This window comes from Octopus bimaculoides, chromosome 10 (assembly GCF_046866305.1).
Source record: "Octopus bimaculoides isolate indiv1 chromosome 10, ASM4686630v1, whole genome shotgun sequence".
NCBI classification, from domain to species: domain Eukaryota; kingdom Metazoa; phylum Mollusca; class Cephalopoda; order Octopoda; family Octopodidae; genus Octopus; species Octopus bimaculoides.
Window position 1 is genome coordinate 9,227,759 of NC_142937.1, and position 12,202 is coordinate 9,239,960.

Below are 12,202 nucleotides of genomic sequence, written 5' to 3' on the forward strand. Positions count from 1 at the left end.
AAAAGAGAGAGTGATGTCTAAGTGGCACTCACTTACACACACACACGTCCCTTTCATATACACATACATACGTCTTTCACTTTTAAACAAAAGTAAATAAATAAACATTTTTTACGGAAATTAATGAACAAAGGCAGCTGTTTATTTTGGCATTTCTGAGGGTTCAACATTTTGAGGGTTCAATATTTTGGCATTTCTGAGGGTTCAACATTTTGAGGGTTCAATATTTTGGCATTTCTGAGGGTTCAACATTTTGAGGGTTCAATATTTTGGCATTTCTGAGGGTTCAACATTTTGAGGGTTCAATATTTTGGCATTTCTGAGGGTTCAACCCAAAGAATGCCTATAGTTTTTAACGAGCTTTTTACTTATCCGATTTTTCCATTTCATGTTTATTTCATTCATTGTTTTCAATGTTCTCTCTCCCCCTCACACACACACACATGCTGTCTCTCTAATATAAACACATACTCACAGTCTCTGTAATATAAACACACACACACACAGTCTCTCTAATATAAGCTCACACACACTGTTTCTGTAATATAAACACACACACACTCCAAGTTTGACTAGCAGAAAACTGCCTGGGGTAGGGGTGGTCTTTCTGCTAGTATGATTTTATGATAAAAAGTTAAACATGCCATCACCTACTGAACTTAATTTGATATATTTTTCTACAGAAAGAAACTACTGGTGCCTTGACCCATGCTGGTGCTCATTTAGACTTATCTGCATTCTCATCATGGGAGGTGAGTTGTGTTTTAAAATGTCGTTACATTAGTGTTTATGACCTTTCGTTCTATATGCAGTCTGCTTAATTTTACAAGTTGGACAAATCTGCATGCAGATTCCCAACTCACTCTATGATATATTGCATGAAAAACAAGTTATCGTGGATAGATCTGCAAGAATCAAACTAGTTTCTGCATCTCAGACTACAGTGCTGATGACACCCAACAACCGTTTATACTAAAGATCTAGGGGTTTTTTTTTTTGTACTAAAATGTTGTGTGGAGGCGCAATGGCCCAGTGGTTAGGGCAGCGGACTCGCGGTCATAGGATCGCGGTTTCGATTCCAAGACCGGGCGTTGTGAGTGTTTATTGAGCGAAAACACCTAAAGCTCTATGAGGCTCCGGCAGGGGATGGTGGCGAACCCTGCTGTACTCTTCCACCACAACTTTCTCTCACTCTTACTTCCTGTTTCTGTTGTGCCTGTAATTCAAGGGGCCAGTCTTGTCACACTGTGTCACGCTGAATATCCCCGAGAACTACGTTAAGGGTACACGTGTCTGTGGAGTGCTCAGCCACTTGCACGTTACTTTCACGAGCAGGCTGTTCCGTTGATCGGATCAACTGGAACCCTCGACATCGTAAGCGACGGAGTGCCAACACACAACTAAAATGATGTAGCAGTTTGTCATAGTTTCTTCACCTAGATGCAGAAATCATTGTATTATGTCAGAAATAGGGACTTCATAGGCATTCCACCTCCCGTAGAGTTTATGCCAGCTAACTAAGTAGACAGCTGGGGAAAAATTCTGTAGTATGTCAAATCGATGTTTGAGTTTCTCCCTAAAGAACAAGAAGAATCAATAAAGGTTAAATGTTTACTTATTTGGTTTGAGATAAGGTGGGAAAGATGTTTACAACATTCACTAAGTTACTCAAAGCATACATCTATGTGACCCATCTCCAACTTAAGTTAAATCCTGTGTTTAACAGGTTCCTATTTAACAGTAAGGTGGAAGGCCAGTAACCATAGAGTAGTTCATGACAAAAGTCTTTTGGTTATGGGTTGTCTGTATTTTGACCCAAAAGAAGTGCTTTGACATGGAATCATGTTTGGTACTAGCTCAACCAAAATCCAAGAAAATGTCAATAATGAAAGAAATCACCTTTTGCTAGTTAAAACCATTTAGCTTGGTACAGTCATGAACACTTGTAGGAATAGCTTGAAAAGATGAACAAGCTGGAAATACTCATATATTGGGTGAATATTGTGAACATACAAACTGAACTTACAATATGTGTACTAGTAACCAAATAAGATTATACACTGCTAGACTAGAGTTTTGTTGATGTTTTGACTACTGACAAACTTCCTAATACTTGTGGAGGCAAGTGAAATCGAAATCGAAATCGAACTAAATTCGACGACTGGCACCTATGCCAACGTTGTCTCCTTCATTGGACACGAAACTCAGCTTGCGAAGACCTGTTGGGGCAAGCGAAATCGTGATGGCACCTGTGCCCAGCGTCGCCTTTCTGGCACTTGTGCCCGTGGCATGTGTAAGGACTTTCGAGCGAGATCATTGCCAGTGCCCCTAGACTGGCTCCTGTGCAGGTGGCACGTAAAATACACCATTTTGAGCATGGCCGTTGCCAGTACCACCTGACTAGCCTTCGTGCCGGTGGCACGTAAAAGCACCCACTATACTCTCAGAGTGGTTGGCATTAGGAAGGGCATCCAGCTGTAGAAACTCTGCCAAATCAGATTGGAGCCTGGTGTAGCCATCCGGTTTCACCAGTCCTCAGTCAAATCGTCCAACCCATGCTAGCATGGAAAGCGGACGTTAAACGATGATGATGATGATGATGATGATGGAGCCACTTCTTTGTAATAACCAGCTGGAAACATGCAAAGAAGGCTTTTTGTTTAGCCTGAGGATAAGACTTGCAAAAGGAGCTGGAAATGTGATTGTGATGAGGGAAAATGTTATTCTGGAAAGTCAGATCAAATTTATCAAATTTCAAATTTATATATATTGACAACAGGGACAATAACTTATCAATTATCATCTCAGTGTTATAAGTCAAATCTTGTACATGATCATCACTAAGCATTTATAAATCTTGGTTCAAACTAACACTGGTGAAAGTATATATTTGATACAGAGTTTCATGCTAATATATATATGTTCCTAATAGCTTCATATAAATCACTTTGAATATATGTTCCAGTGAGGTCATTGAATGAATTATCAGGTCGTGTAAGTTCTCCTTTCCAAATCCATGGAAGTCAGATACAGAAACTAGAAACTTGTTGCTTACATTTCACATTGGTGTAACATGCCTTAATGTTTGCTATACTATACCAGTCACATACAGGTGTATGTACTGTTTATGTACACTTAGATGCTACTTCTGACACACATCCACCATTTGAAGTATCCAAGACTGTAGCTACTAGTGGTGTAACACTTTATCACTAAAGGAAATATTCCCATTTGGTAGATTAATTCAGAGGTTATGGTTACCTCTGGAGATTTGTATAAGGTAATTCAACTCGTTCAAAACGAAATACATAGTGATATTTTACCTAGTGTTGTTGCACATTTTTTAAAGTAAGAAATAGTCAGATTATTGGACCATTAAACTAAATGAAACCTCCAGTTATCTATCACATTCAACACATCCATTATGAAAAGTGTTACTCCTTTTTTCATTTAGTCTTTCAACTAAAATCTTTGCTGAATGAATTTCAGCATAAGCCTTGAGAATGTTGCCATAATTGTTAAAGATATTGATTGCATACAGTAAAAGTTGGAGTGAACCTATTAATAACCAGAAAATTGCTCATTGATGAGAAATTCAATGTATGCCAGTCTGGAGGTAAATACTTGACATACATTGTTAGTTGAAGGTAATAAACTAGATACTAGTGCCATTAAAATTCTTCAGAAAACTCTACATGTCCAACTTTTTTCCAAATGTAACTGACTTTACTAAATCAAAGAAACAACCACTTTCCTCACAGTCATATTTTGATATGAAAGCTAAATATATTGTCAAAGTTATATACATTGTTTGTAGATTACGAAAGTTAATCTTATCTGACTTTGACCCATCTAAAGACATTGCTCTGCAAATATATGTTTACAATTATGGTCATGGAACTATTCTGTTATAGAATGGTAGACTTGTATCTTGCATATCAATTCAATTCTTTTGAAATAAATTACACTAAGATTGGGAAAAATCTGATGTTAGGCTATAGGTAATTCACTTAGTACATATATGAATAAGTGGTACTTGTTTAGCCAGACCATTAGTATCTGCAGTTCCTTATGTGTTGCATTAGCATTTGATTTTGTGGTTGTTGAAGTACAACACAATTTGAAATTTGTTCATTTACCAAGGAAGTAGTTGTGTGGTAGGGCAAGTATCTTCCATTATAGCTCTGGGTCAACCAAAGCCGTGAGTGGATTCGGTAGATGTAGACTGCCTGGAAGCCCATAGTATATATGTATATTTATGTGTATGTGTGTGTATGTCGTGTTTGTTCTCCACCACCTCTTGACAACTGTTGTTGGTTCGATTATATCTCCATTAATTAGCAGTTTGGCAAAAAGGATGTCCCACCTTTGCTAGCGTGGAAGGCGGATGTTAAACAATGATGATGAAACCAACAGAATAAGCACCAGGTTCAAAACTAAAAACTGAAACAAGTAAAAGATCATCATCATCATGCATTGTATATCTGCATTGGATTGATAACACTACAACGGAAGTCTTCCCGATTAAGCATGAGTTCTCCAAGCTGCCTTACCACTCTTATTCATTCATTGCATTCCTTGCTTGCCTCTTGATCTACTACCCTCTTCTCTTCCTTCCATGGTAATATTTTCCAGACCTCTGCTTCTTTGAATATGGCCATAATAAAGGTGCTTTTGTTTTTTCACAATGTTCAGGAGTTGTCATCTTCCATCTACTTGTAAAAGATAAAATACAGAGCCTGTAGTACAAGACAATCATATCAATAGTTATTTGCCTGTTTGGATATTTGCCATATCTGAATTGAGTTGGCAATCAGTACAGGAGAACTGAAATTTTTATTGATGTGCCATCATGTGGTGAATGGTCCCAATTGAAAAGTTAAACAATTGCTTATTCACTGTGACCTTAGAAAAGGACATGTTAAAAGGACTTTATGCAGGACATGTTGATGTTGAAAGTACACTTAAATATGCATGTTATATCATATTCTTTCTGGACTTGGCATTAAGCTTAGTTTTGAAAGTAATTTGGTAAACTTTAAGCAATCTTCGCATTTTTATAAAATTCCTTCAGTTTCATGTTTAGTGTTTACTTCCAATCTATCTTGGGATAACAAAGACTTTAGCCTTCTTATTATAGTTGTTTATACTCAGAATATTACAATAATCATAATGTAAAGACCAATATGTGACCTCTCTGAAAGACCTATTTGCTAGCCCCAGGTTAGACTTGATTGAACATATTTATTTTTGAGTTCCAACCATGCTTATTCCATCTTTTATTAAGCATAGTTTATCTTGGACCATATTTTCCAATGTATCCTGCCTTTTTCAAAAAGGGTAGAATATGGTTTGAGGAGATTCGGTTGCTATTTCTTCTAATTTGAGCAACCATATAAAAGCTCATAAATTTACTATTTTTGCCATCACAATTTCCAGTGTTTGAAGATTCCACTCCTAAATTCATCTGGCTGATGAAAATCATAAGTCTAACTATCAGTATCTCAATGTGGTCAGTGATCCGTGGCCACTTAGTAGTGATAGACTTTATATTAACTGCTGTAACCCATCTGTTGAAGTCTCTTATATGATTCAGTCAGAGATCAGTAGCTGCTCAACCACTACACATGTAATATATACTGCAATGGATCAGCTCACAATTGCAGTCTTCTAACACTATTCAATCGGAGATCAGTTATAGTAATTAAAACCTTGTCTTGAAATCACTGTTATATTTCCTTTACTGTAGAAACTCTTGGTGGATCTGTGTACAGGAGAAATATGAAAAATGAAAAATGAAGCTCCTTAGCCCTGTAGAGTGTGCCCCAAGCAAGAGAAGACTACTGAATCTCGACCATGAAAGCTTGTTCTCTTTCCTAGTTTAAATTTCCTATATATCATTAAGCAACCATATGTTATTAGATCTTTTTGTTGTAACATTACAAACAATTCAATCAATGTTGTTACATTTAATAGAATGTTAATGTATTTTTGACTGTGAGTGACTGAATATCATTTATAATAATATACACTAATAGGAAATGGAAATTGTTCTTTCATTAGTATAGAAACTTATAAAAAGAAATATTTTAATAATAATACAATTTTTAACAATGCTGAGCCCCATTAATTTCCCTAGGTTCTGGAGTATGGTTATTGTGGGTCAGTGTAGCATGTCACAATTGGAATGTAGTTTATTGAAGAAATTTTTCTCTTTCCAAAAGAAAGGTAATGGCACTAAATACTGTGTTATATTGGAATTATTTCCCTTGGATTATTATTGGAACATGCATGTTATTCCATTAGATTCTTGCCTCATGTAATGTGTCTTTCCTAAATCTTTGTGCTACGTTGGTGCCAATATTTCTGTAAGTCACAGCCAAATAACATTACAAATCTCCCCGTATTATTTTAATATTTCTTTTGTTAAGTTTTTGATAACTGGGATGTTTATATTAGAAACGAAATTCATTAAAAAGTATTGGCATTTTATTAAGTTATTAAAGTCCTTTCATTGGCTGTAGTGGTTATTTGATTCAGTGGCCATTTCTTGTAACTGTAGTGTAAAATAGATGAAAAATATTTATACGTTCTTGGATGTCAGCCTATTGCATACGAACTTCTTGGAGATTGATTTGAATATCAGTGTTACAAGCTAATGACCCACTCATCAGTACTGCTTTCAGCAGTACATGATGCACATCTGTGGTACTTCCTTCCAGCTCGGTGGATTATACTGTCCAAAGTCATTTCTTTGCTCATGGATACATCTTAATGCTGGTGACAACTTGTAATCTGTAGGCAACTTAGATGATTGTCTGGTACCCTATTAACTTTGCTGTCCTCATCTTGTCTTGAGAGTAAGATATTTTAAACAGAAACTTAGCTGTAATTGTTGACGCTATTAGCACCTTGTAAAATTGTGCTTCTAGTTTTGAAGTATACTGGAACATATGTAGAAATACTGATCATTAAGGAACCACTGATTTTGGCATATTATTTTCACCTCTTTTTAATCTAAGTTATACAAAGTACATTTCCATTCATAACATTCATATTTAACAGGCAGTTTGTATAAATATAGATTATTTGAAACATTTGTCAGAGGAATGTTATTAACTGACAGTGAAAGATCTGAAGATATAAACACAAGATGATCAATATTTGTTTAGATATGCTGTGTCAAACAGAGACACAAATTGAATTTGCATAATTGATGATGTATTGAAAAATTAAATGGCCTGGCAATTACAGTAGAGAATATAATGAGTTTGGAGGAAAGTGATTATGGTGGTATAAAATCCATACATATGAAACCTCTTCCATTTTAATGTCTGAGGGTTGGAGACCCTGGCTAAAGCCATGATATACAGAAGCAGACATATGGCTGAAACTAGTGAGGTTGATCTGCAAGAGACACCCATACAAGTTGAACTCTGCTCTGCAGGTTAGTGCTGTTGAGTGCCAAGCAGTTTAGCTGTAAGCAATAGTTACAGGGGTTTAGCTATTTATCTGTTACTCGAGATATCCATAGTTATTGATGATATAGCCTAACTTTTGTAAGTTGACATGATATTGATATTTCTGAATTGTATTTCTTCAGTAAGTGACTTAAATACATCAATATGCAATACACATGGGAAAAAGAATGAGAGGAATTGAATCTGAAAGTGATTATAGACAGGTTCAAATTTTAGCAAAATTAATCGTGTAGAGAAAATGTCTTTTGCCAGTGCCCCTGGACTGGTTTGTGCGAGTAGCACATAAAAGACACCATTTCGAGCGTGGCCGTTGCCAGTATCGCCTGACTGGCCTTCGTGCAGGTGACACGTAAAAGCACCTACTACACTCTCTGAGTGGTTGGCGTTAGGAAGGGAATCCAGCTGTAGAAACTCTGCCAAATTTAGATTGGAGCCTGGTGTTGCCATCCGGTTTCACCAGTCCTCAGTCAAGCCGTCCAACCCATGCTAGCATGGAAAGCAGACGTTAAACGATGATGATGATGATGATGATATTAAACTGGTAATGCTGAAAGTAAAGAAGAAAAGAAACAAATAAGAGAAGTGAAATGAAAAGGAAAGGAAAGAAAAGGAAGGAAAAGCAAGATAATAGAAAAGAAATGAAATTTCTAAAAGCTCATCAGTGACTGATTTTCAGTAGATACATTGGAATTGTGTCAGTGAGCAAGTGGTACAAATGTGATGAAACCTTTGGACACTTTATAATATACTGTACTATTAGGAAATATATGGAAAGTGATTATAACAGTTTTTCCATGTTCTTCACTTGGTAAAAATGAGGCTTCCACCCTGTGTCTGTTTGTGATTGATAACTTGTTTTATTGTTACAGGAATTAGCTTCTCTTGGTTTGGATCGACTGAAGTCAGCTTTGATGGCCCTTGGTCTCAAGTGTGGTGGGTGAGTATTTTTTTGTTTTTTATCTATTTCATTAAAATTCTTTCAACATTTATAGGCACGGGAGTGGTTGTGTGGTAAGTAGCTTACTTACCAACCACATGGTTCTAGGTTCAGTCCCACTGCGTGGCACCTTGGGGCAAGTGTCTTCTACTATAGCCTCGGGCCGACCAAAGCTTTTTGAGTGGATTTGGTAGACGGAAACTGAAAGAAGCCCGTCGTATATATGTATATATATATGTATGTGTGTGTATATGTTTGTTTGTCTGTATTTGCCCCCCCCCCCCCCCCCCAACATCGCTTGACATCCGATGCTGGTGTATTTACGTCCCCGTCACTTAGCGCTTCGGCAAAAAAGACCGATAGAATAAGTACTAGGCTTCCAAAGAATAAGTCCTGAGGTCGATTTGCTCGACTAAAGGCGGTGCTCCAGCATGGCCACAGTCAAATGACTGAAACAAGTAAAAGAGTACTTAATGTTTCTTCTTTTTCTTTATTTCATATTTGTTTTTACACTTTCTCGTTTGTCCTTTTTGTGATCACATTTCTTTCTTGTGAAATACATTAAATACGACATTCATTTCATTTTGAATTGAATTACAAATTTGGAATTTCATTATTAATTTCCTGTTGGAAACTTAACTCAAAAGTTTCTTTAATAAAGTTATGATAGAGGGCTTCTTTTAATCTGATATGAACACAGCCATCATCATCATCAACATTTAACATCCATTTTCTATGCTGGCATTGGTTGGACAGCTTGACAGGAACTAGCAAGGCCAGGGGCCACATCAAGTTCCATAGTCTGTTTTGCCTTGGTTTCTATGGCTGGATGACCTTCCTAATGTTAACCACTTTACAAAGTGTACTGTGTGCTTTTTATGTGGTACCAGCACCCACACCAATGCTTTTTACATGGCCCCTTGGTTTTAGGTTCTCAATTCTGTTGTGGTATCATCATCATCATCATCATCATCGTTTAACGTCCGCTTTCCATGCTAGCATGGGTTGGACGATTTGACTGAGGACTGGTGAAACCGGATGGCAACACCAGGCTCCAATCTAATTTGGCAGAGTTTCTACAGCTGGATGCCCTTCCTAACGCCAACCACTCAAAGAGTGTTGTGGGTGCTTTTACGTGTCACCCGCACGAAAACGGCCACGCTCGAAATGGTGTCTTTTATGTGCCACCCGCACAAGCCAGTCCAGGGGCACTGGCAACGATCTCACTTGAAAATCCTACGGGAGCCAGTCAGGCGGTACTGGCAACGGCCACGCTCAAAATGGTGCATCTCATGTGCCACCCGCACAAGAGCCAGTCCAGGGGCACTGGCAACGATCTTACTTGGCTTGCCGGGTCTTCTCACGCACAGCACATTTCCAAAGGTCTCGGTCAGTAGTCATCGCCTCGGTGAGGCCCAATGTACGAAGGTCTTGCCTCACCACCTCAGCCCAGGTCTTCCTGGGCCTACCTCTTCCACGGGTTCCCTCAACTGTTAGGTTGTGGCACTTTTTCACGCAGCTATCCTCATCCATTCTCACCACATGTCCATACCAGCGCAATCGTCTCTCTTGCACACCACAACTGATGCTTCTAATGTTCAGCTTTTCTCTCAAGATACTTACACTCTGACGGGTATTCACATTGACATTACACATCCAACGGAGCATACTGGCTTCAATCCTTGCGAGCTTACGTATGTCCTCAGCAGTTAAAGCCCATGTTTCACTGCCATGTAGCATGGCTGTTCGTACGCATGCGTCATACAGTCTGCCTTTTACTCTGAGTGAGAGTCCCTTTGTCGCCAGCAGGGGTAAGAGCTCTCTAAACTTTGCCCAGGCTATTCTTATTCTAGTAGCTACACTTTCAGCGCACCCACCCCCACTACTAACTTGGTCGCCCAGATAGCGGAAGCTCTCGACTACCTCTAGTTTTTCACCCTGGAATGAGATAGAAGTTGTTTCCTGTTTGTTTACAGTCTTTATTGCACCTGAACATCTGCCACAAACAAAAACTAACTTGCCAGTTAACCTGCCTTTGATGTTGCTGCACCTCTTATGTGTCCATAGCTTGCACCGGGTACATCTTAATAGAGTTACTACCTACTCCTTTTCTACATACTGAGCAGGGCCATCTACCTGAAGGGGTTTGTGTTTTATCTACCTTCCTACTTATTAGGATTTTGGTTTTAGCTAGGTTGACTCTAAGGCCCTTCAATTCTAGACCTTGCTTCCACACCTGAAACTTCTCCTCTAGTTCTGATAGTGACTCCGCAATTAGGGCAAGGTCATCAGCATAGAGGAGCTCCCAGGGGCAACCTGTCTTGAACTCCTCTGTGATTGCCTGGAGGACTATGATAAATAAGAGGGGGCTGAGGACGGAACCTTGGTGGACCCCTACCTCTACCCGGAATTCATTGCTGTACTCATTTCCAACCCTCACCTTACTGGCAGCATCTTTGTACATGGCTCGCACAGCTCTCACTAACCATTCTTCTATCCCAAGTTTCCTCATTGACCACCAGATAAGGGATCGGGGGACCCTGTCAAAGGCTTTCTCCATGTCAACGAAAGACAGGTACAGAGGTTTATCCTTAGCTAGGTATTTCTCCTGCAGCTGTCTCACTAGAAATAAGGCATCAGTAGTGCTTTTACCTGGCACAAACCCAAACTGCATCTCATCTAAATTGATTTGCTCCCTAATTAGTTGGGCTATGACCCTCTGGTATAAAGTTGGTAATTTTCTAGCATAGAACTAGTAACAGTTTAGGGTCGGGTCGTACCTGAGGGGGACAGTATATCATTTCAACACCGACATAAGAACATTAGTGTTTATTTTCTTGAGCAGCTCTAGTCAGAAATAGTATGGAAGTTAAAGTTGCTAAACAAACGATCATTAGTGATCCACTAATTTAATGGTCCTCATTATTTAGTCTGTAATCACCCATCATCTCTTTACTTGTGGAGGGTGGGGAGGAAGTAATCATATATTCAGATCTTGAATCATGTTCCCTGCATTAACAACAGAAGAGAATTTCTTGGCAGTGAGATTTGGCTGTTACATTGAGCAGGTTGAGTAATTACTCAGCAGCTGTTTTTTTTTTTTTTATAGCTCATTTTCAATAATTATTAACTTTATTGTGAGAATATAGGCGTAGGGGTGACTGTGTGGTAAGTAGCTTGCTTACGAACCACATGGTTCCAGGTTCAGTCCCACTGCTGTGGCATCTTGGGCAAGTGTCTTCTACTATAGCCTCGGGCTGACCAAAGCCTTGTGAGTGGACTTGGTAGTCTGTCGTATATATGTATGTATATATATATATATATATATATATATATATATATATGTGTGTGTGTGTGTGTGTATGTTTGTGTGTCTGCGTTTGTCCCCCCAACATAGCTTGACAACCGATGCTGGTATGTTTACATCCCCGTAACTTAGTGGTTCGGCAAAAGAGACTGAGAGAATACTAGGCTTACAAAGAATAAGTCCTGGGGTCGATTTGCTTGACTAAAGGCGGTGCTCCATTATGGCCACAGTCAAATGACTGAAACAAGTAAAAGAGTAAAGAGAATTGTTAAAAGATTTAGATCTAGAAATAAAAAAATGTATATTCATTGTGATAATAAGATTTCTCAAAATGTATTCTTTTGTATTTTCAGTACTTTAGAACAACGAGCACAACGACTGTTCAGTACGAAAGGACTTCAGTTAGAAGATCTTGATCCATCTTTGTTTGCTAAATCAAAACCTGGTAAAACTGGTAAAAACAGGTAAGCTTTTGTT

General features: G+C 38.5%; 1 protein-coding gene across 1 annotated transcript in view; it reads left to right on the plus strand.

The window, feature by feature from the left end:
- LOC106868824 (splicing factor 3A subunit 3) overlaps positions 1-12,202 on the plus strand; it is a 114,234-nt gene that overhangs the window by 27,815 nt on the left and 74,217 nt on the right. The window contains exons 10-12 of the mRNA XM_014914285.3: positions 684-752; positions 8,351-8,418; positions 12,079-12,189. Coding sequence (XP_014769771.1) covers positions 684-752; positions 8,351-8,418; positions 12,079-12,189 — 248 coding nt within the window. The remainder of the gene's footprint in view (positions 1-683; positions 753-8,350; positions 8,419-12,078; positions 12,190-12,202) is intronic.